At 41.5% G+C, this 26,222-nt stretch overlaps 1 protein-coding gene across 1 annotated transcript in view; it reads right to left on the minus strand.

Annotated features, from left to right (window-relative positions):
* Positions 1-19,941: 19,941 nt before the first annotated feature.
* CSRP1 (cysteine and glycine rich protein 1) overlaps positions 19,942-26,222 on the minus strand; it is a 40,329-nt gene continuing 34,048 nt past the window's right edge. The window contains exons 5-6 of the mRNA XM_074222353.1: positions 24,659-24,752; positions 19,942-22,824 (exon numbers count right to left, since the gene is read on the minus strand). Coding sequence (XP_074078454.1) covers positions 22,748-22,824; positions 24,659-24,752 — 171 coding nt within the window. The 3' untranslated portion in view covers positions 19,942-22,747. The remainder of the gene's footprint in view (positions 22,825-24,658; positions 24,753-26,222) is intronic.

Raw genomic sequence — 26,222 nt, forward strand, 5'->3', positions numbered from 1 at the left:
CCCCCGAGAGCCCCTGCCCCTCTGCGCCCCCGGACGCCCACGAGTCGAGGCCGCCCCGCCGCCGGCTCCCTCCCGGCCCGGCCGCCTGGCTCCGCAGCCCGTGCCTTCTCCCTCCCCGCGGGCCCGGGATGTGCCCTTACATGTCTCTCCCGGCCGGCCCCTCCGCGCATTCCTGGCCCGCTGGGGCCCGCCCCTCCGCGGACCGCCCGGCCCAGGCCCGGCCCAGGCCCGGCCCGGGGGCGGGGCGGCAGCTGGGACTCATTCACAAACTGGCCGGCCCGGGCGCAGACGGGGCGGGGGAGGGGGCCGGGAGACGCGGGGAGGGCGGCGGAAAGGGGAGGAGAAGCTGCAGTGAGAGCCCAAGGGAGCCCGAGCCGGCCCACCCCAAATGGGTCATGGGTTGTTTCAGGATGACCCGAAAGCAGGGAGTCTTCCGCCGAGGTGACCCTCCTGTCCAGACATCTCACCCTCCCCACTTGGCAGAGGGCACGGATGCCCTCCAGGGCAAGCCAAGATCTTCGGAATGCCAAGATTCCAGGCAGAGCATTAGAGTGAAACAGGAAATGTTGCTTCCAACCTTGGTCCGGTCAGGTGAACTCGGGAAAAGCCATTGTGACTCTCTAAATCTCATTTTCTTCATTTATTTTTTTAGGTTTTTTGCAAGGCAAATGGGGTTAAGTGGCTTGCCCAAGGCCACACAGCTAGGTAATTATTAGGTGTCTGAGGCCGGATTTGAACCCAGGTACTCCTGACTCCAGGGCCGGTGCTCTATCCACTGTACCACCTAGCTGCCCCTCATTTTCTTCATTTATAAAGGGGGAGGAGGTACTGGTTGAAATGCACTCTAAACCATCAACAACATTTATTAGTTATGTGCTAGCCTTCGAGGCACTATGCCCCCTTCCCTCACCCAATGCCTCTTTGTGGCTTACAGCCTGGGCCCATGGTATCGGGGGTGAGTGTGCCAGAGCAGGGTCCCTGCATGCCCCCTCATCCAACATCCCCCCTCTGCCAGGTGAGCCAGCCTCAGTGCCATGGGACAGGACAGAGCACATTAGTGGGGCCCCCACTCCAATCCAGTTCATGTGCTTGTCATAGCATCGGCTCCCTATGTCATGGTGTTGGAGAATGAAGGACAAAAAGCATTCAGATTTCCCCAAGCCAGACTGCACACTTGGACTAGAGGCAGGGCTGGGCTTTGGAGGGGGCAGTAGGGTGGAGGAGAGACCCAAACAGCAGGGGTCACCCTCCTCTAGGGATGGGGAGAAGCAGTTAGACTAGGAGAGGGGATGGAGATCAGGCAGCCTCTGTGTCCTTACCCAGGGCCAGCTATGTTGCCCAGAGGATACCTCGTAAAGTCGGTCACTCTCAGGAACTCTAGTACCAGAATCTCTGATCCTGGGAATTGACAGCCTCCACCTGTGGATTGTGGGAGCACTATGGAGTACCTAGAGTATAAGATGCAATAGGAAGGAAATGAAAGCCTTCTCAATAGGGAAGGAAGACAATTTGGGGAATGGGACCTGAGAATGGGAACTTGCCCTGCTAGGGTCTACTCCTGGTCATATAATTCACCTCCCCAGGCGTTGGTTTCTTAAGGGCCTGTTAGAACGGTTCCACACATGTTAATAATAGATCATTACATGATTAATAATATATAATAATGTTGGGAATGAAGATTGTTAGAGTACCTCATGATTCCGTCCTCTTCTGGGCTCCAGAATCTAACGGTGTCACCCGCAGTATTGGTCCTGTCTGAGCTAGCCCTTGGCTGGAAGAGTCCCTTAACCTCCTCTGCAAAAGGAGGAAATGGAACTAGAGGACTTCTCAGGGTCTTTCAGCTCTAATTGATCTTGCCATGTTTAGTTTCTCACCTGCAAATGCTAAAAGCTCCTACCCTAGAAGAACAGCTGGTCTGAGCTGGTGGCTGTTGATGAGAGGTAACTTAGTTTGGGGAGGCATTCTCCTGAAGGCAGTGTCTCTAGTGAGCCTAAACAGGACTGGGCAGGAAGGCCTCATCCTAGGTGACCTTCCTGTCCAGACATCTCACCCTCCCCACTTGGCAAAGGGCACTGATGCCCTCCAGGCAAGTCAAGATCTTCAGAATGCCAAGATTCTAAGCAGAGCAATCCAAATCCAATCCAAGCAAGCCTTCCTACCTCAAATGGATCATGGGTTGTTTCAGTCCCTCTACTTACAGGATGACCTGAAAGGAGGAAACGGCATTAGGAGTGAATTAGGAAATATTGCTTCCAACCTTAGTCTGCTCAAGTGAACTTGGGAAAAGTCATTGTGACTCTCTAGGTCTCATTTTCCTCATTTATAAAGGGGGGGAAGGGCACTGGTTGAAATGAACTCTAAACCATCAAAAACATTTATTAGTTATGTACTAGGTACTTAGTTCACCTAGTTCCTTTGTTCCTAGAGGAACAAAGGCAAAAAGACTTCGATTCTCCTGAATCCAAGTTCTCTTCCATCTCTAAGCTTCTAAATCATGTGTATGAGTTTTCATAATCTTACATATTATTACCTACTTGGAACAGACCACCTTTCCCAACCACGGTTCTCTATGTTTGTTCTGGCCTAAGGTTAGTAAGAAGAACAAAAAGATGGATGATCAAGGGCTAGGAAAGGAAACAGGATGTGAAGATGGAATGGCAAAGAAACTCAGCAGTGGAAATGGAAACCACTTGCAGTCACAGCATATTTCATTCGACAAGCATTTATTAATAGACTACTATGTAGTAGTACACAGGCACTAAGGTGGGTACTATCCTTGAAGAGATTACTTTCTACTAGGGGTCATAACATATACTCATAAAAAATAATGAGAAATAATTTCAGGGGGAATGCACTTGTAACTAAAAAGATGGAAAGTAGCATGTTCAATTTTTACCAGACTGTTTGCTGCCATGGGGAGGGGAAAGGAAGGGAAGGGAAGGTGGGAGAAAATGTGAAACTCATAAGTTTACAAATAAATGAAATATTGAAAAACTACAATTGTATAGGGAAAATACAGTTTAAGGTCTTTGAAATCCAGTTCTGTCTCTGATAGGGAAGGTTGACTCATCCTGGATCTCCTTCTGGGATGTGCAGTTCCCCTGTCATTACTGTCCTTTGGGTTCTCTGGCCCCAAGAGGGATCATTTGGGCCATATGAGGACTTGGAGGCATAGAGTTCTAGAAAGTGGTGAATCACAGCACCCTCCCAATTTTTCTTACCTCCTAGATCAAACTCTCTGGTCTTCTCCTAGGAATAGAGATGCTTCATTTGACCTTCTCAGGGAATGTTACCTGGCACAGTGTCAGGCACAAAACAGATGCTCAGCAAACATTTGTTGACTTGACTTGTTGACATTGGACAGAACGTCCCCTTGACCTCTGCCCAGAACTTGCCTACTTGAACTGCCCACCCAAAGCAGGACATTGACCTGAGACACAAGCATAGGCTCAGGTCTGGGCTTTGCCCCTAGTAGGTCTAGAAGAGAATTTCCCTAACTTTCACCACTCTTCTACAAATTGGCCCCAGGATCCAGTGAAGCCAAAACAGCCACAGTTTAAACAGAGGAAATTACAAAAGAATTAGCTCCAGCATCCCCTCTGGCTTCTTAGGAACTGGAAGATAGGAGAGTCTGAAGGGAATAGCTGGGTGGGCTTGGGGAGTCTCAGGAATAAACCAGAGCAAGAGAAGCAAAAGTAGAGGCAATCTGTGAAAGAGGATAACTCAGAAATCCCCAAAGGTTCTGATTTTCACAACTCGGCATTCACAGGGGGCAAGCAACACAAAATATTTGGGGGCGGGGAGGGAATGGGCCTTTTAACAGGTACAGAGACACACCGCCAGGGAAGATACCTATTATTCCCTTCTCTACCAAGAAGTGAATAACAATTTTATAGGTCTCCCCCTCCCTTCTAGGGGAATCTGGCTTCCTGGGATGGCTCAGTCCCCCCATAAATCTTAGAGTATTTGAGAGGAGAGAGGGGAATGAATTAGATGAGCTAATGGTCAATCAGCATAAAGAAATGTCTTTGTTCTTCAACAGGTACATACATAGGAAGGGCTTCACTTTTGAATATGAATCCTGAGAGGCACAGAAATTTATATCTAAAAGAAATCTCACTCCTACCTGGACAAGAACCTTAACTAAAAAAATCCTTGAAAAGCAGTCACCCAACCTGTGCTTGAAAATCTTGGGAGGAATTATAGGTTTTTATTAATCTTTAGAATGATCCTAGTCCCAAATGATGTCACCCCGGTAGGAGATTTCTTGACGTGAAATGATGTTGTCCTTCATTCTCAAAGATCATAACATCGGGGAAGTGATGCCAAGACAAACATATGAATTGGATTTGAGTTGGGGGGGGTGAGGGGTGCTGTGCTAAGTCACCAGCCTCACTTTCTCCTCCAGAGCTGGCCAGTACCAGCTACCTGTATGTAGCAGATAGTATTAAACTTGTATATAATCAAAAGGACCTGGAGATCCTAGCAAATATTAGCTAGTGTGACCTTGGACAAGTCACTTCAAGTCTGTTTCCTCATCTGGAAAATGGGGATAATAAGATTTTCACTACCTACCTCATAGGATCTTGTGAGGAAAGTGTTTTGTAACCTTATAAATGTGAGTTAATTGAATTTAAGCCTGGTGACTCCCATTCCCACAGGATTGACTCCTCCTTAACTCAAATGGCATGGGAAGTAGATCTGTTCCCTCCCAACCCACTCCCCCATATCCTAAAAGGCCAGGGACATCTTCAACTGTCCTAAAATGCCTAAAGTCTCTCCCTTCACATTTTAGCTCCAGGTCCCAGTACAACCTGGAATCCAATAGGTTGGGATGTTGATGGAATAAGCCCAAAGTCAGTTGAGGAGTTAATGGGATAAGCCCAAAATCATTTGAGGAGTTGGGCCTCTCCCTTCTCTTGCCCCTCCCAACTTCAGCTCCTCTTTGATGCCTTTGCTGGGGGCTGGAAGGCTTTGGGATTTCCTCGGATCTCTGCTCCTGCAAAGAAAAAAAGAAAAGGGAATCAAAGTTTGGGGTTCTCTAAAGATCTGGGTTTTATAGATGTAATTGCAACAGACTCCCCTGGCTGAGCCCTAACCCGCCCTAACTTGTTCTGGGGCCTGGTTCTCTCCTAGGAAATCTCCTCCCACTGGATGCTCTTTAATCACTTTCCAAACCAATAACTTTCCTGAGTCACCAGAGATCCCTTTCGTCTAGCATTGGGAGAGCGTGGCTCCCCCCACCCCTTTATGACAGGCTGAGCCTGGACTTGAAGGAGCTGGGACCTGCTTTGTGGGTCTGGTTAGGGCTTGTGGGGTTTCCCATGGTACCTTGGCACCTGGGAGCCAAGGACTCAGGGGCAAAGGTAGCTATGCCAGGGTACCTTAAATGACCCTGATTTCCCTGGGTCCCTTGGCAAGAGGTCAAGGACCCTAGAAGCATCGAAAAACATGGACCTTCACCTTCTCATTTGGGGATCATTTAGGAACTAGAGATGAAAGAGATGTACTAATCTAAGCTCCTCATTTTACAGAGGAGGAACCTGAACCTCAGAGAGGTTAAATAAACTGGGATTCAAGCCCACTTCTTTTGACTACAAATTCAGTGCTCTGGATCCCACTGCCCCATGCTACCCAATACGTTCTTTTTTTTTTAGGTTTTTTTTTTTTTAGTTTTTTACAAGGCAAATGGGGTTAAGTGGCTTGCCCAAGGCCACTCAGCTAGGTAATTATTAAGTGTCTGAGACTGGATTTTAACTCCTGACTCCAGGGCCAATGATTTATCCACTGTGCCACCTAGCTGCCCCCCCCCAATACGTTCTTAATCTGAAGACTGGCAACTTTTAAAAGAATATTTTAAATATTTTAAAAGAATGTTATGCTTGCTGGTATGTCTATATAATTGTTTTCCTTTGTGATTCTATGTATTTTATGCATTTTTATATTTACTTAATATTTTCTGCATTTAAAAACATTATTTGAGAAAATGTCCATAGATTTCATTGAATGGGCCAAAAGGGTCTATGATTCAAAAAAGTTTAAGGACTTTTATATAATTTAAATTCAATGACTTCTACAACTCAGGGAGAATGTCTATCTTTGATGAGGGCATTCACTGGGAACGGTAATAAAATAATTATCCTAATATGGTAAGAGAAATAAACAAGGATCTTGTTCCCTCATTATTCTAGCATTTGTTCCCATAGGTCACCTCTCTCTGCAGGGATGTCATTTCTTCCTCCTGGAACACTAGAGACACTGGACACTGACCCATCCATGATAAGGTAGAGAACTCTTAGCTGGTATTGACTGCCACAGAATAAAAATCTTTGTGTTCACTATGCCTCTCTATAGTATGTGAAGTGGGGAATGGGGATGGGGGATGGGGAAATGGAAATAATCCCTCTATGAAAAAGTTAACCAAATGGTCCAAATCCATTCCTGAACCCTAAGGACTCTTCATGTCTTTTTTGGAAGAAAGAATATTGCACTCTCCTGAGCAGCTTCCTCAAACCATTTAGTAGAGGGAGAGTTGAGAAGTGAGCATCCAGTTGTCTCTAAATGAGAAAGGGGACCCCTAGGGCTGATTGTTGAGAATCTGTTTATAGACCTTTCCTGCCATGATATACTTTTGGGCAATGGAATCTGGTTTACTTACCAACTTCGACCCTCCAAGGTGTGGCACTCTGGCATGTTTAGAATTAATCAGAGAGAGAGTACCCTACTCACCCTATACCAAAGCACCCAAGAATTAACTTTCTCCAACCCTATACACTTTCAAAGGCAATGTAGTACAGCAGACAGAGCTTAGGGTCAGGAAGACTTAGTGTTTGAATTCACTTTCAGACACTGGCTTATAATCCTGGACAGATTTTTGGATCTCATATTCTTCATCTATAAAATGGAGGTGAGAGGGGATTAGGTTCAATTACCACTAAGTCTAAATTTGTGACCCTATGATTCTCCCCACATGCCTTTATCTTGGGGTTCTTTTAGTCTCCTTCAGCCTTATTGGGTGACCCAGGACAAAATCTTTGACCTTCTGTTTTTCTTCCCTTAGCTGGATACAAGAATAATGCATTTGAGGACAAAAAGTAGAAGAAAGGGAGAAGGAGGAGGAAATTAAAAGGGCTGGATCTGGTTACCAGCCATAACAACTATGACCAGCTGTTTGAGCAGGCAGAGGAGGAAAGGAGATGGCATCCTGTGTGAGAGGTTGTGTAAGGAAATATGGCAGTAGGGAGGAGAGAAGAATAGGAACCATCAATGTATAACCCTCCTCCCTAACTTGAACTTTTAAAAAAAAGTTATTTATTTTTACCAGGATTTATCATTTTCTCCTACTGTCCCTGGGAGAAATTGAATCATTTAAATAAAGCAGCTCTTTCTCTGGTGACAAAGAATTGAACAATGCTGATCGGTTGGGGAATTGGCTAAATAAGTTATGGTGTATGATTGTTATGGAACACTATTGTGCTATTAAAATTTATGAAAGGCATGGCTTCATAAAAACCCAGAAAGACTTATATGAACTGATACAAAGTGAAAAGATCAGACTCAAAAGAACAATCTATACTGTAACAGCAATACTGTAAAGATAATCAACTTTGAAAGATTTATTAACTTTGATCAACCCACCATAATTCCAAAGAACTCTTGTTGAAACATGCTATCCACCTCTAGATAGAGAGTACAAATTGGAGCATTTTTTCTTCCTTTTTTTTAAAAACATGACTAATGCAGAAATTTGCTTTGCATGACTATACATATTGCAATTTTCCTTCTCAATGGACTAGAGAGGAGGAGGTGGAGTGAGAGAATTTGGAACTAAAAAAAGAATAAAATGCCTGTGCTTTAAATATATATATATATACACACATAGGTACATATATAATTATTAAAATTCTTAGCTATTAGGGGAGGAGGAAAAGAAGGGGGAAGGAGGGAAGGATGTAAGAAAGGAAAGGAGAAAAGAGAGGGATAAAGGAAGGTAAACCCTCATAACAAATTTGTATAGAAGAAAGGAAGGGAGAAAGGAAGGGAATGAGCAAGGAAGGAAGGAAGGGAGGGAGGGAGGAAGGGAGAGAGGGATGCAGGAAGGAAGAGTAAATTCATAAAAAATATGAATAGAAGGAAGGAAATAAGTAGAAAGAGATAATAACGGGAAAGGAAGGAAGGATGGATAAAAAATGAAGGAATAAAGAAACAAAGTAAACCTTTGTAACAAATATGCAATAATTTTCATATTGGTTTGTCCAAAATGCAAGTCTCATTCTGCATTTTAAGTTCATCACTTTCCTAATAGAGGTGGATAGTGTGTTTTATCTTCATCCCTCTAGAATGGTGGGATGTCATTGCACTGATCAGAGTTCTAAAGTCTTTCAAAGTTATTTTTTAAATAATGTTGTTGCATTATGTTAATTGTTCTCCTGGTTCTGTTCACTTCACTTTGCATCACTTCATTAAGATCCTCCTAGTTTCTACTGAAACTGCCTACTTTGTCATTTCATATAGCACCATAGTATTTCATTAAACCCAGATGCCAGATTTTATTCAGTCCTTTTAATTTCCAGTTTGGGACTCCTATGAAAAGGGTTGCTCTGAGTGTCTTTGTACCTTTGGGTCTTTTATTCTTTCTTTGATCTCTTTGAGGTATAACTCACCTATCTCCCTCAGTTGTCAGCCTTGGTCTAGGGATTGCCAACACCACCATGCTGGCTCTGTCTTGCTTTAGATGTGAACAAACCTTCTTCCTTTAATTTGAACATGATAAGATTTGAACTTTCCCAAAGTAACCTTATTGGGAAATAAAAGAAAAAACAAAAGATGTTGAAATAGTAGAAAAATGAGTAGCATGACAGAGCATAGATTGATTCTTCTTGTCCAGTCTGGCACAGCTTTCAGGGCACCCAGCCACCCTTTCCCTCCCCCACCCACCCTATCCTGGTTGACTACTTGAAAGAACTTTTAGACTCCTAAACCTGGAGGAGATTCAGATACTGCCAGGATTCTCATCTCTTTCCTGTAATTACTTCTGAGTCTTCTCTCTGTCTGTATGTTCCCCTTGGAAGAAAATATTTCCTGGTTGTACTTCAGGTCATTCTGCATTGATCCTGTAATAAGTTCCTCCACCTGTCCTGGAGCCTCCTGGGTCCCCAATAGGTCTACTCTGACACCTAACATATTCCAATTTGTTTGCCTGAAATATCTCTTATAGCTGGTAATTAAGATCTATTCTGCTCTTTTGATTAATGGAACTCCTTTGCCCATGTTCTGGGTTAGAATCTGGACTCAGACTCTCTGAGGAGAGGTGGGGTGGGACCTCAAAAACAGAAGAAGATTCAAAATGAATAGCAGGTCTGTAACCAGAGTCGGGCAAGTGGGACTTTGTACCAAGTATTAGGAAAGCAGAATAGGGTTGAGAAGAATAGGTAATATCCAGTCTTCAAACTTTCTCTGGCAATAAGCTGGGGCACCTGAATATAGCTGGAGAGAGGTGGAGCAGAATAGGGGATTACCTTCCAATACCATCAACAATAGCATTTAGAGGATCCTGTTATTCTCATTTTATAGTTGGGGAAACTGGGGCAAACAGATATTCCAGTGACTTGACCAATATCATAGAGCTACTAAGTATCTCTGGGCTGGATTTAATCTGAAACATTTCCGACTCTAGTCTCTACTAAGTAAGAGGATGGAGAAAGAGGCTTCAATGGACTGTCACTTTGAAAAGCAATATGCAATAGAGAAAGCTTTGACTAGAAATCAGAGAAATTGGATTCCAGTTAGGGCCCTGTTGCCCACTTCCTATGTGACCTTGACTAGTTACTAAACTTCCCTGGTACTATGATTGTTCAGTTGTTCAGCTGGGTCCAGTTCTTCATGATGGAAGGCTTTAACCTTACCATGGAGTTTTCTAGGTTAACAGAGGTTAAGTGACTTGCCCAAAGTCATATAACTAGTAAGTGTCCTGTGCCAGATTTGAACTCAAATTTCTCCCTAATCGGGCACAATGCTTAACCACTGAGCCAATGAGCTGTCCCTGATTCTGTGTTTACTCATCCATAAAAATCCATACTCAGATCCTCTAAGGTCCATTTCAGCTCTAGATGTATGATCTTATAATTCTGTATTTCTGTTTATAGCAGAGATACCCCAGACTAGACAGAAGGGGGAATCTTATGGATTCAGGAGTGGGTTGAGAAGCAGAACTATCATGAGTTATACAATCCTCTCAATCTCTGATTGAGAGCTTTCATATCTGGGTCTCCTCAAAAGTGGAGGAAATAAACAGGAACTTCTGTCTATTAATCCATGATGTTGTAGTCTCTTCTACCACCCCTTTCCCCTCCCCACCCACACAAACCTGACCAGGTGTGCATCTGTTTATCAAGTTGCCAATCCCTTCTCTCCTCAAAGGAAGACCTAGCCCTGTACAACCCAATGCCCAAGGTCAGGTCTCACTTCCAATCTATGTTAAGAAGGGATTGGTTTGGGGGCTTGTGGTTGTTTTTGACCAGGGATAATGATGGTAGAGAAAAGAGGTGAGTAAAGTTGCTGAGCCTGCCTCCTCTTAGCTTCCCTTAGACTCAATTGCTATCCCACTGACTCCAGACTGATAACTTCCCTTGGTCTAACTAGCACCCAGTTAGCAAGAATGATTAGTTTAAATAAGAAGTTATCTTCCTTTTTCCTTTTAACAACCAACCTAGAAAAAGCTGATGAAACTTTTCACCTTTACATCCTCTCCACCTACTCACTTCCTTCTCTCCAAGGTTTCCAAGAATCTCTTAATTGTTGAATCCAATAGCCTTTTCTCAGAACTCACCTTTCTGGACCTTTCTACCTTCCTTAGTATAAGTGGACACTCCCTCTGCTTGAATATTCTCTCCTCCCTCAGGTTTCTCCTACCTGTCTGACTTCTTAACTGGATCATAATATCTGTGTCCCACCCATAACTATAGGTTCTGTCCTGAGTCCTCATTACACACACACACACACAAACACACACACACACACACACACACACACAGACACACTTTCTCCTTGATCTTATCAGTTTACATGAATTCCATTATCTCTTTGAATATCATTATATCAAGTTCTAACTCTTTCTCCTAAGCCAATTATTTGTTACATCTTTCCAGCTAGAGGTGTCACTACTATTTCAGATTCAATGTGTCAATAAAATCATTATCTTCCCCCATAATTGTTTCTCCCCCAAATTTCCCTATTTACTTTGAATGCACCTTGATCTTCTAGTAACCTGGGTTTATGAGCTCAGAATCATGCTTGACTCTCATCTCTTTCTTACCTCACACCTCAATAGCCAATCAGCTGCCAAGTCAATTTGATTCTACCTCTGTGGAAACTCTCCTGTCTTCCTCTCCTCCCATGGAGCCACCACCCTACTTCAGACTCCCATCACTTTTCCCTCAGGTTATTGCAATTAGTCTCCTTTCTGTACTCCTCACTTCTAGGTTCTCCCCTCTTCAATCTTTTCTCCATATTTTCCAAAATCATTTTCCTAAAGCACATCCAAGCATGTTATTTCAGGGTTTTCAGATCTCCAGTAATTTTACCTCAATGGTAAAATACAAGCTCCTCTGCTTATCATCTAAAACACTAAGTCCATCTTTATATTTCTGCACAAAAGGTTCCCCAACACTGGAATATATTTACACTTCATTTCTGCCTCTTAGAAACCTTCCTTCCTTCAAAGTTCACCTCAGAGGTCAACTCCTTCATGAAGCCTTCCCCAATCCCCCAAATGTTCAATGTTCTCTTCTTCCTCAAACTACCTTGTATTTTTTCTGTATATTGTGTCACTCTTCTGATCAAGAATCTTCAGTGGTTTCCTATTCTAGGATATTCTAGGATAAAATACAAATTTTGCAGCTTGGTAGTTAAAGCTCCATATTTAATATGACTCCAGTCTATCTAGATTTTCCCCATATTACTACTCTATACATTTCACAATCCAACTAAACTAGCCCATTTTCTGTTTACCGTGGTTAGCATTCAGTTTTCCCTCCTCCATGTTTTTGCATCGGCTGTGCCTCACACCTATGCATTCCCTCATCCCTTCCTTCAGCTCTAGGGATACTTAACTTCCTTCAAAGTTCCATTCAGGTGCCACTTCCTACAGCAAGCAGTTCTTGATCTCCTAGTTACTAGTGCAAAGTCCTTCCTATAATTATCTTGTACCACCCCCCTGAAAGTTCTTTGAAGGAAGGGATTAGTCTTCATTTTCTCTACATATCTTTTCATCCAGCACAGTTTTTTACTAGCATGTGATAAATGCTTGCTGAATTGGGAGTGGTTACTCTGAAAGGATCCCCACATGTGAGTGTCCTCTTCCCTTCCACCCAGTGTGTCTCCCCTTTAACACTGAGGGCACCTTTCCTGACTTGTGTCCCTGGGGGAAAAATGCTTGAATGGTTAAGGGATCACTGAAGTAGCAAGGATTATATGTACACAGGACTTAGCCCTGGAAGGAATTATTTGGTTTAATTCTCTATTTTATAAATAAATAACCTGAGGTCCTGCCCAGACTGGTGTCCAAGTGCTCAGTCTTGGAGATTGCCTCTGCCAAACCATCATCAGACTGATAAAGACTTTTACCCTTTTAAAATCGTTAATTCTCTCACTAAATGTCTACTTCTGGTGTGAGAGACCCCTCATTTGCTTGAGATGCAGGAGTGTTTTAAAACCATTTTATGCATTTAGTAATAAGAGCAAAGAATTCCTCCCAATAATAAATGTGTCCATTTCTTATAATGTCCTAGACAGGACCCTTGCCCCACCTGACGTCAGTCCATTAAAGTGACTCTTTTTTGGGGTTTGAGATCTTCAAGAAAACTGTATCTGGGATCGATTTGCATATATCTGAGAGAAAAGGAAAATGGGGATAACTGCAGTGTAGGGAGAAGTGTAAGGTGGACTGTATTAGGAAAGGGCTGGAGGATGGGAAGTAGGATCCCAAGATGTTGAACAGCTGATCATACTTAGTAGTTTTACCCAGCTTAGAACCATGGCCTGTCGCCAAACAGAAAATCTATTTGGGTCTGATCTAACCTTGGGCTTCTTGTCTGAACTTCGATGTTCTGATCTGTAAAATGGGATGCAGCAACCACTCCCAGGCTACCCTTGGGAAGATCCAGCGAGAAACTGTATATGAAACACTGTGTAATTGTAAAGCACCTTGCTAAGATCAATAGTCTGGTGCTTAACACAGTGCCTGCCCATAGTAGACACAATACTTGACTGACCAGTAAGTGAAGGACTATGGGCAAAGAGAGCCAGTTTCTCTGTGACTCCCTAGCACCATCTACTGTTTACTGGGGACATTGCTACTTCCTCCTCAGAAATCACCCCACATCCCATGCCCTCCCCCACCTCCTCTCTGCATTCTTCTTGCTCCCTCACACACACCATCTTTGCCCTCCTCCCTTCACAATGCCAGCATAAACCAGTTACTCCAACCCTTCCTAACATAATCCTCCAGCCTCCATCTCTGCCTGGGGTCAAGGGTCAAAGTCTTCCTCTTGTTCAGTCTCTCCGGCTTCTACCTCCCATCACTTCACACATTCTGACTTCTTCTCCTAGCACTGGCTCCCCAGAAATTCCAGATTGAGTGGAAAGAATATCAAACTGAGCTCAAATCCCAGTTCTATCGATTGCAATTTGTGACTTTGGACAAGTCACTAAAAATTCCTCTCAGCCTCAGTTTATCCATCTGTGAAAATAAAAGGAGGCAGGGTGAGAGGCTCTCTGAGGTCCTTCCTCATTTTAGAACTCCGAGCCTGTAAGAACACAGGCTAGATCCCCAGCAGCAAAGATTCTGAGTGATAGGCAATGGTGGGGTTGATTAAGAGGATGACTAGATACTAAAAAATCAAGTTAGGTTGCAGTGGGGATGAGAGAGCAGCCAGCAGAGGGCGGCCTGCCTCCAGTACCTGGTCCCTCAGGACTCCCCAGAATCCTGCACCCTGCTGGGTGACTCAGTTGACCTTAAAGTTTCCTCATCCCCTGGGCTCCTGAGCATCCTGAAAATATCCAACTCAGTCCTTGTGGGGAATCCTTAGGATGATGATGCTCAACTTTTGTTCATATTGTTCCTTTTACCTAGAATGTTTTTCTTTTCCTCTGTACCTCTTTGGAAAATGTAAGATCTTACACCACCTCTGAGAAGACTTCTCTAATAAATCTTTCCTCCCTTTTCTTCCTCCTCTCTCCCTTCCTTCCTTCCCTTCTTTCCTTCCTTCGTTATTTCCCTATTTCTTCTTCTCTTTCTTCCCTCCTCCCCCTTTCCCCTCCTTTTCCTTCCTTCTTTCCTTCCTTTATCTTCTCTTTCTTTCCCTCCCTCTTTCCTTTCCTCTTCCCTTTGTCCCTCCATCCTTTCTTGCCTTCACTCATTCAGTCCCTCTTTCTCTCTTTCCTCCCTCTCCCTGTTTCCTTCCCTCCTTACTTCCTCCCTCACTTCCTCACTACCCTCCCTCCCTCCTTCCTTCCTTCCTTCCTATAGGGTAGTAAAATTGACTTAGAATCAGGACTAATATCAGGTATGATTTAGAATCAGGAGGTATTCATGTACTAACTAGTCAGTATGCTTACAATGTGATCCTAGCCAAATCATTTAATGCCTCTGAGACTCAGTTTCTTTTTTTTAATTTCTTTATTTTCATTGATATGTACATGCATATTTCCAAGTTACAAAATTTCTCTCTACCCTCCCTTCTTGCCCCCCCCATCAGGGAACCGTCAAGTTAACATTTTACATACATATTTTGTTAAACATGTTTACAAATTAGTATTCTTTGGCATGAGGAATTAGGATTAAGGGAAAGAGATACATAAGAGATAATTTTTATAAAGTGTTCATCAGATTTGGAAAAGTTTTTTTTTTTTTCTGTGTGTTTTGTTTTGTTTCCTCTGATTGGGGATAATATAGTCCATAACTAGTCAGAGTTGTCTTAGCTCTGGACTGCTGAGAGGAGCTGCTTCCATCAAGATTGTACATCTTACAATGTTGTTGATGTATTCATTGTTCCCTTGGTTCTACTCCCTTCACTCAACATCAGATCCCATAAGTCATTCCATGCTTCTCTAGAGTCCAACCATTTATGGTTTCTTATAGAACAATAGTATTCCATAGTATTCATGCACCATAGCTTGTTTAGCCATTCCCCAGTTGAAGGGCATTCCCTCGATTTTTAATTCGTTGCCACTACAAAAAGAGCTGCTATGAATATTTTGGAACATGTAGGACTTTTTCATTTTTTATAATTTCTTCTAGACATAGACCTAGAATTGGAATTGCTGGGTTAAAAGCTATGAACAGTTTTATTGATCTTTGGGCATAGTTCCATATTGCTCTCCAGAAAGTTTGGATCCCTTCACAATTCTACCAGCAATGCCTCAATGTCTCAATCCTCCAACACTGATCACTCTTTTTCTCATCTTGGCTAATCCAATAGGTGTGAGATGATACCTCATTGTTTTAATTTACATTTCTCTAATCAATAGTGATTTGAAGCATTTTTTCATATGATTTTATACATATATATATATATATCTTTAATTTCTTCATTTGAAAACTGTCTGCTCATATCCTTTGACCATTTATCAATTGGGGAATGACCTGTGATCTTATAAATTTGGTGCAATTCTATATTTTAGAAATGCGACCTTGGGGCAGCTGGGTGGCGCAGTGGATAGAGCACCAGCCCTGGAGTCAGGAGTACTTGAGTTCAAATTTGACCTCAGACACTTAATAATTACCTAGCTGTGTGGCCTTGGGCAAGCCACTTAACCCCATTTGCCTTGCAAAAACTAAAAAAAAAGAAAAAGAAAAAGAAATGGGACCTTCATCAGAACTCCTGGTTGTGAAGATTGTTTCCAAGCTCTCTGCTTTCCTTTTAATTTTGGCAGCATTGATTTTATTAGTGCAAAACTTTTTAATTTAATATAGTCAACATCATTCATTTTGCAGTTTATAATGTGCTCTAATTCTTGTTTGATCATAAATTTATCTTTTTTTCCATAGATCAGATAGAGTATTTTTTGTCCTATGAATTTGTCTATGTTATTGTTCTTCATTTCTAAATATGTACATTTCAATCTTATTTTGGTATGGGGTGTGAGATGTGGATCTATGCGAGACTCATTTTCTTTATCTATAAAATGTATGTACTTTATAATTATTAATATTATTATTCAAAATAGCTATTATTTATATAGCACTTTAAAGTTTGCCTATCACTTTATAGTTAACTCATTTGATCTTCAAATAATACGGGGTGGGGGGGCCGCCGGCAAGTTGGAATCAAGTAATCAATAAATATTTTTTAAGCTTCTATTAGATTCTGGGCACCGTGTTAAGTGCTGGGGATTCAAAAAGCGACAAAGAATAGGCCCCTAATCTTGCTCCCCCCCCCCCCCCCGAAGGCATCTTGTTAATCTTTACATTGTTTCCCTGGTATACATTGATCTAAGTTGAATGTGATGAGAAAGAAGTCATATCCTTAAGGTAGAAAAACAAAGTATAAGAGATAGCAAATTACATAATAAGATTTTTTTAATTAAAAGTAATAGTCCTTGGTCTTTGTTCAAACTTCACAATTATTTCTCTGGATACAGATGCTATTATTCTCCATTGCAGATGGCCCCACATTGTCCCTGATTGTTGCACTGATGGAATGAGTGAGTCTATCAAGGTTGCTATTAGGGTGTGCAATATTTTTCTGGTTGAACAGGTACTTATATTTAGGACACTGTTCTAGACCCTGTAAGGAATAGAAAAAGAAATAAAACTTGGCCTCTGCTTTTGAGGGCTGAGAGTCTGGTAGCTTTCCCCCTCCCCCCGCAATGGTCTCTCCTGCCTGAATTACTATAGCATTGTGATACATCATCGGGTTCCAAACAAGAGAGGCTCAGCTCATGTTCCAAGTTATAATTTATTAATGTTCAAACAAAGGATGCAGCGACAGCATGTGCCAGCCAGTGACAGCAGACCACATCCCTTTTGTACTGATATGGGACATGCCACAACCCAAGGATCGGTCAGTTCTGCCAGAATGGCAAACTGACCTGAACAGTGAAACTTCAACTCTCATCTACCGAAGAGGAAAAATGGAGTCATATCCCTTGGCAAATACACTAATTTGGAGCAGGTAGAGCAGCCCCTAGCATCTTTTAATGACACAAGTAAATCAGCTAAGACTTAAATGGAGAGAAGTAGAATTCTTCTAGTACTCAATTATTATACCTGTGGATACATCAGTCATTCCAGATGTTTCCATGGAACAACCCCTTCTTCCTTCCTTTCTAGGAAAGCGTCTAGTCTCACCAGGCTGTCTCAAGAGCTTATTATGTATACCCTTCCTGTGGCATAAAGCATATCCTGACTATTTATTGTAAAATATACTTCATGTGTTTACATTTTGTCCCCACAACTGAACTATAACATGCTTCAGGGTGGAGGACCATGTCCTATTAATCACAACCATCAGAGGTAGGCATTATTATTATTCCCATTTTACAGATAAAGAAAAGTCTCAATTATGTGCCCAAAGTCATGTAACTGGAGTTTGAGGAAAGATTTTAATAGACAACTTCCTGGCTACAGGTCTAGTGCTTTATCCATTATATCACATTCAGTGCAAACGGTCATTCAATAAAACCCTGTCATTCTACAGAGAGGAATTTAAGTGATTTGTCCTTGGCAAAGTCAGGATTGCTATCCATTGTCTAAAACCTCCCTCAACCTGCCTCCTCCTCAGTGCTGACCACTGTTGAACAGAAGTTCCCTCAAAAGGGCAGCAGATATAGTGTGAGAATCTGGATTCAAACTGGCATTATTTCTTTCCTGTATGACACTGGACAAGTTACTTAAATTCTCATCTATAAAATGAGGGGTTTATACTGAATGCTCTCTAAATCTCTTAACTTGCCAACTTTATCGATATCGAAAGCGACATCTAGGTGGCACAATGGTTAGAGCGCCAACCCTAGAGGCAGGAAGACTGAGTTCAATTCTGTTCTTAGACACTTACTAGCTATGTGACCCTGAACAAGTCACTTGACCCTGTTTGCCTCAGTTTCCTGTAAAATGAATTGGAAATGACAAACCACTCCAGTATCTTTGCCCAAAAAACCCCAAATGGGGTCACAGTGAATTTGAACAACATACCTATTGGTCTGGATCATTTTTTAGGTCTCAACAGAAGATCCAGATCATCTATTCATTTGGTCCTGAAATTAATTTCACCCAAATGAAGAGACAAAGAACCCACTCACTTGGTAACTATTACTTTCTTTTTGGGTTAGCATTATGAGTATGAAGTGGCACAAGAGGCAGTAGATTGAACTCTGGGGAAAAGACAAGTCCTGCCTCAAACACTTACTAGCCCTTGATTCTGGGCAAGTCATTTAATCCTGTCTCAGTTGCTTAATCTGTAAAGTAGTAATAGTAACAGGAGCAATCTCTTATAGTTGATGTGAAGATAAAAGATTTTAAATAGCACACTGAAAACCTTTAAATACCATATAAATGCTAGCTTTTGTTACTATAATGATTATGAATTAGTGGCAAATCCTTATTTTCATTCTTCCTTTCTTTCCTTTTCTTTTTTGTCATGTTTTTTCTTTTTTTTTCTTGCCTCCCTGTCTTGCCCTAGCTGGAAGTACAATGACCACCCACTGCTGATGGGCATGAAAGTTTTGACCTGATTCCTGCCTCAGTAGGGCCCATTCATCCCCTTCTTAGCTATTGTGGTGGCTTCCTGCTCCTAGGAAGCTCAGAATATTGGTGCCAGCCTTAGTTAAAATACCCAACTAGCTTTACCTCAAGGCAACCCAGAAATCTAGAGCTTATGTGAATTACAAACCTCAGCCTCCCCTGTAGTAGGAATTGCAAATTTTTTCAACCATACTGCTAATTTTTTCATTCGTCTTTTCTTTTTATCATGTCTTTGATGTTTTTGTCTTCTATTATCTCTGTTATTACTTTTCAAGATTTCCTCATTTGTGATAGTTGGGGGATTATTTATTGATTTTCTCATTTTAAAATGTTCATGTAAAGCTCATTTCTCTCCTTTTTTTGTTAAGATATTTTGACAAGGATATATCTTTTCCTCCTTTAACTTTATCCTTCAAATTTTGCTATCTTGTCTCATCATCATTTTCTTTGAGTTACTGTTTTTATGATGCATTCTTTCATCCATTCATTAGCCAAAATGTCATTGAGAGAAGTAACACCAAAAGCAAGCCATATCCCTAAAGTTAGAAGTTCCAGGCTGTAACTTTTAACTGCACACTGTTCACTAAGTGGAATTTTGCTCCAAGGGTCCCTTAAAGAATCAATCAGGATAGGTCCAGGATTCAGTTTGAATGATATGCTAGTTACAATGATTAAATTAGAGCTTTATTAGAAGGCTCCCTTCTCCAAAAGGTCTTTTGCAGAATGTTCAGATCATAAATTTAGAACTGAAAGAGATTATAGAGACCATCTAGTTCAACCTCATCATTTTACATTTGAGGAAAACAGATGCAGAGAAAGGTGAAGTGACTTATCCTAGGTCACACAGGAAGACAGGTGACAGAGCCAGAATTCTTGCTCACTTCCTCTAATTCCAAGTCCTGTCTTCTAACCATTGAACCACATTGCTTCCTTTCACCTTATTGCTCTGAAAATAAACTGTACCCCTAAAATGAAATTGTTTTGAAAGTAAAAATAAATGTGTAGATAGTGACATAGGATAATTTTAAGATCATGGTATAATAGCATATTTGTAGGAAATTTATTTTTACATTTATTTTAATTTTAAAATTCTTAAATTTTTTATTGATACTTTTAAAAGATATCACTAGTAGTTTGCAATGATTTCCCCTCCCCCCAATAAAACTGTCCCTTACAACAAGGAAATGCAGGTAAGTTAATTCTTTCAATTCAAAGATATTTTATTTATTTTTACCATCACCTCTCTCTCTTTATTTTTGCTATTTTTTTTGTCATTCCATACTCAAGGTTTATACAGTCAAGATTTGGAAAATAGCTATGTTCTGTGTTTAAGCCAATATGATATTTGCCCTTTTCCCCTTAGGTGTTAGCAAAATTCTTTTGTCTGGTGGCAATTGGGGAAGAAGAGAGAATCTACAAAGTCTTCATTGGGTAAATAAATCTTCTGATAAAGAGTATCTCTTGACTTTCTGTCAAGAGAACCTGAGGGAATCAGAGTTTTCTGGAGGCCAAGTTAATAGAGTAGGCAGCAGCAGTGGAGTTGGAGGGATGTGGGTTTATATCACAGAGGAGTAAAGAAAGCCTCAGATAGGATAGGGAAGGGGTTTATCTGGCAGTGGGGGCCTTCTTGCTGCCTCTAAGCCACTACAGAAATTACAAACTGAAATATTTGAATGGCAGAATACTCATATCTCCAGTCTACCCTTCCCCAAATCCCATCATCTTTCATTATCCCCTAGGGAAGTACTCTTTCTAGTTTTGACTTGGTGGTGACTTTGGTTGAATTTTCCTCTCACTCTAGGGATTTCCAGGTCAGAAGTTTCTGGAACAAAAATTTGTGATTTGAGATCACAGCTCAAATATCAAATCACCAGCAGTTCACAATTGGTTATCCCTAAGTCTGGAAAAGAGGGACAGGTCACTCCAGGTGGTAAGCAGGCTTTGAATGGAAGGCCCAAAAGTCACGGACTGAGTTGGAAGGGATGACAGGGGTCACCTAGTATAGGGTCTGAATAAGAATGGTGCACAATAACCCTTGAAGACAACTATCAATTGTTGTGCACCATCTCCACATGACCTTTTCCCTTTTAATTTGATGATTTCCAAAACCCCACATACAAAGGAATAAGTAAAAGGATGAAAGCAAAAGTTTGAGTGGACAAAGTTTAAAATTATTCTTGGACCTTTTAGATATATTTTTAGGACCCTATCCAAGTTTTCTTCAGTTCCCATGGAACTGAAAATGTAACCTTCTCATGATTCTGGATGCCAGAATTCTTTTTTTTTAACAGCTTTATTGACTACACAAGAAATTAGCTTAAATAATTTGCCTTTCCCAATGGCAATGGCAGATATTGTAGATGTATCCCTCAGAATAAATTTGTCTTAGCCTAATGGTTCCCTCATAATCACTGGAATCCTTCCAAGACCACCTATTCTTCTGGCTATTGCCCAGCCTTACACTTTCCCAAGAACTGCTCCTTCTGCTCCTTTCCTCAGGGTCTATCAGTAACTTAGGCAAGGAAGATACCTAGAGAGAAGAGGGGTGGAGGGAAGGAAAGGGTAGTAATGATTAGGGGATAATATAAGCTCAACAGAGAGAAACAGGAAAGAGATTGATGGAGGATAAATTGGAGGTGGAATTAGGTGGGGAGGAAGATACCTAATGAGCAGATGGAAATCTCTAAGCTACTGAAAATCTTCCACTCACAAAGGTTGAGAAGTTCTACAGAGTGAAGACTTGACTGAAGCACCCACCCCTGGGAGTAGTTGGAGGAGGTTTAGGGTCTCTGGGAAGGCCACCAAAATCTACAGCCTCAAGATCCCCAGAGTAAGAGTTTACTTTTTTTTTGGCAAGGCAAATGGGGTTAAGTGGCTTGCCCAAAGCCACACAGCTAGGTAATTATTAAGTGTCTGAGGCCAGATTTGAACTCAGGGACTCCTGACTCCAGGGCTGGTGCTTTATCCACTGTGCCACCTAGCCACTCCAAGAGTTTACTTTGAGTTCTCTAAGGTTTGGGTCATTGATCAATATCCAGGAGTCTAATTTAATCAAAACTCCCTGTGTCATCAAAGCAGTGAGAGACTCTGGAGGTATTCCAAAACTGACTCTGTCTTTGATGGAGTTCAAGACTAGAGGGTGCTCTGGAACTGATCTGTGTGCTTGAGGTCTGTAGCTGACAGAGGCTGCACCTCCTAACATAAGTGACAGATTGTTGGCAAGAACAGATAGACCTCAAGCAAACAGCAGTGATCATTCAACCCAGTGTTGGTTTCCAAGGCCAAATATACTGTTTGAAGTTGCATAGTGTTTAAATGTGCCCAGGTGAGCAGGAGTGCCACCCATTCCAACATTCTGTGGGAACATCTCATTGTAGGGTTCTGTCCCAAGGAAACTTCCATCATACCCCTTGACTAAAGGCATCTGGGAGTGGAATGAACCTGAGTGATATTCTGTAGTGTTATGCCCTTTTTATTACCCCTCTCATTTCCTCCCTCCCTCTACATATACATGCCAAACCTTAGGAAGACTTTTAATATCTCTCTCCCTTTGTCTTCCATTCCCACACCCTTTCCTGGCTGGTACAACTCTCTGGGTTTCATGAAATTGCTTCTGGTCCCTTTGCTAATGTTAGTCAGAGTGAGGGGTTGAAAAACAAAAATTCTCAATAGTGAGGGGAGAGGGTGCAAGATCACTCCCTTTAAAAATCGTTAATACTAGTAGTCCTTTAGAATATTCACACTGGAAATTGTGTCAGCTGGGTAGGCTGGGTGAGAATGTGGGCTCTAGGAACCGAATATCTCAGGCAGAAATCACCCAACACAAAGCCAAAACCTGTGGTTATAGAGGCTAAGTGGTAGAAGAGAGCTAGGAAGAGGTGGGAAAGAAAGAGGGAAAAAAGCATGTAGCTCCCTTATCTAGCCTGGTCTACAAAGACAAGGGCTGGGTTGGCACTGGTGAGTCACCAGAGGTGAGCAGGGGAAATGGAAACGTCAGCAATTGCTTCACTCAGAGTGGACCAGGGCTCCAGCTCCTTGGCCAAAACCGAATCCTTTGGGCCCAAAATTTTTGGCATAACACCCTGCAAAAGAAACAAATATTTAGATTTCCATTTGTCACAAAGGCCAGACAGATGGTAGCATGAAGAAGGCTGGCTCAGATACAAGATTCCCATCCTTTCTGCTGCCCCCCCCCCCCACAACACATTGTCTTCTATAAAACAGTCGCCTCTCAGATATGAAAGACATTGTAGTTCAGTAGAAAGCTCATGGATTTTGGAGTCAGAAGACCTGAAGAGGGTTCAAATACCTGAATTTCCTTATCTACAAAATAGTATTAAAACTTGTACTGCCTACCTCATAAGGTTGTAGTGAGAATTTGTAAACTTTAAAATGTAGTCTTCCTGAGCTTCTGTTCTTCTATCAAATGGGGGTGATAGCACCAACTTCCCAGGGGGTATTGGGTCAAATGAGAAATCATATACAAAATATTTTGCAAAATTCAATGAAATATATAAACATTGGCCATTATCAGGAGGTAAGACACGGTGACACAGTGGATGGAGTGCTGAACCTAGAGACCATTCAGATCCAGACTTGACCCTGGCAATCTAAAGATTCTGTTATTGTTTATCTGGGTGACTCTGGGAAAACCATCTCTCCTTTCTGTGTTTCACCTTCATGTGTAAAATGATTGGACAAAGTTTGGTTTTTTCCCCCCAAACCATGTTTGAAAGAGATCCTTGTGATAATCCCAAACTCTCTTCTACATATTGTTTACAAGATAGCAAAGCAATTGACATGTGTTATCTTCTCATAACAATCCTCTCTTTGAGATATCCCCATTTTACAAATGAGAAAACTGAGGCTTATATATCTCAGGTCATATATCTCAAGAATGAAATTCAGTTCTTTCTGTCTCCATATCCAAAGCTTAACCTATTATCAATCAATATCAGCTATCACTCTCCAATTATTAAATACCTACTCTTTCCCGGGTTCAGGAAAATGTAGATGGTAGCAAGGAGTTCTCTAAACTATTAAATTCTCTTGCCAACTACTCTGACACTTTAACTGGTCCACTTCTTATTCATATCTGTATCTTATGCACTAGACCCTCAAAATCTATTTTCCCAATCTCTGGGGAAGTGAATCTAGTCCTCCAACTCCCATCCCCCCTACACACACACACACACACACACACACACACACACACACACACACACACACACACACACACATTTCTCCCCCCAGGCTGAATTGTCTTGAGTGAGTGATGACTTGCTTAGTCAGTTATATTTCATCAGTCCCAGACCAGACTAGGCATCCAATTGTTTATCTAGGCCATCTAGCCATTTATCCTAATACCTGCCAGACCCCTCATTCCGATCTGAATTCTATTTACTCTAACTATAATAATCAAATCAAACTTTTGATTTGGGGAAGGGCAGGTCAAGCCACTGCACTATGGATCAAATCACCATCTTTGTGACCAAGTCTCCCCTCTTTGGCCACTACCATACTATATATGTTGTCTTCTCCAGTAGGACTGAACTACTCAAAGGCAAAAGCTATCTCACTATTTGTATCTCCAGCATTTAACACTATGTCTGGCTGAGAATAAGTACTTAATGAAAGCTTTTTTGTATATTTTTGCAGCAAATTTTGACTTTAATTGCCTCTACTTTGCTCCAAAATTCCCCTGTTCCCCTATTTATTCCAAGATATTATATACACTTAAACTTTCTGAATTTGAATTTAAATATTCAGTCAATTATTTTGTGGAAAATGAGACTAGGTGATCTCTGAAATACTTTTCTGCCCTTAGATTTGATGTTTCATGGAGTACTGGCTTATCTATTCAAAGGGTGGGCCTTAAGCCATTGACAGCAGCCCCACCATCACCTGGCTACTCACCTTTGCAATAAATTTCTCCATCCTTATCTGCCAAGGTGGTAGACTCCAGACCTTTGCCACACTTAGCACACCGGAAGCAGCTCTTATGCCAGGACTGGGGAGGGAAGGTAAGAGAAAGTGTATGTGAACAGTTCTGTGGTGAATCCTCCCACCCCATCCCTAGGGGTAACTATGTTGAGTAAGCTTTAAGACACGAATGAGGTCTACATTGCCAGTGGATCTAAGAAAAGTCTGCTTCATATTCCTGATTGGAAAAAGACAGAGACAGAGATGGTGGTGAGGGGGAAAAGGGGGGAGACAGTCAGACAGAAAGACAAAGACAGACAGAGAGACTCAGAGGTGGTGAATGTTTAAGGGAGACTTGCCAATTATTAACATAATCAGCTGCATTTAGATGTGGTAAGACAAGTAATGTTTATTAAAGACCTACTATGTAATGACCCAGAGCTAAATTATCAGGATTCAAAGAAAGGCAAAAGACAGTCCCTGCCCCCAAGGAACTTGTAGTCTAATGGGGGAGATAACATGCAAGCAATCATGTTCAAACAGGAGAATTACAGGAGAAAGTGGAAATAATCTCAGAGGGAAGGCACTAAAATTAAAGGGGAATAGGAAAGGCTTCTTACAGAAGGAAGACTTTAGCTGGGATCTGAAGGAAGCTGGAGAAGCCAAGAAACAGAGATGAGAAGGGGGAATATTTCAGACATAGAGAGCAGCTCTTGAAAATGTTCAGTCAAGAGATGGAGTGTGGTGTTAGAGGAAAAGCAAATGAGTCATTGTCACTGGATCCAGAGAATATTGAGGGTAATAAGGTGTAAGAAGCCTGGAGTAAGAAGAGACCAGATTATGAAGGGCTTTGAAAACCAAACAAGAGGATTTCATATTTGATCCTGGTAGTAATGTGGTGATTTTTTTGGCCATAAATCTATGTATCAGGAAACTTTTACTTTTAACCATCTCTTCAAATGTCTTTTAGACATTTTCCTTTAAGAATGTTTTCTCATCTAATAACTCATTTTTTTTTATAAAAGTAGAAAGAGTGTTGCTGGTCTTGTAGTGAGAAGCCCTGAATTCTAAGTTTATTTTTAATCTTGATCAAGTCACTTGCCCACCAAGCCTCTATTTTCTTATCTGTAAAATGGGAGTTATAATAGTTAATCATAATAATAATAATACTCTTAATGTCTTCTTCAGAGGGTTATTGGGGGGGAAAGTGCTTTGTAAAACCTAAAGTATTATAAAATAAGCTTTCAAATCTCTCCTCTTTTATGGATAGGGAAAATGAAACCCAGAGAGGGCATAATAACTTCACCAAAGGTAAGTAGTAAGTGAATGACTAAGAAAAGATTCCTATCCTGATTTTCTGAATCACCAGCCCAGGGTCCTGTCTCCCAAACTACTACTCTGCTAGTTTATCTCATTTCATCAGAGATTATCACGATTTGCATATGTGTTATACCTCCTTACTAGGGTGTAAATTCCATGAGAACTGAAAGTGGTTTGATCATTTTGTGCTTCCTCAAATGTGAGTTTAAAAAGACAAAGTTCTGCTGATCTAAATAAT

Source organism: Macrotis lagotis, chromosome 2 (assembly GCF_037893015.1).
Source record: "Macrotis lagotis isolate mMagLag1 chromosome 2, bilby.v1.9.chrom.fasta, whole genome shotgun sequence".
NCBI lineage: Eukaryota > Metazoa > Chordata > Mammalia > Peramelemorphia > Peramelidae > Macrotis > Macrotis lagotis.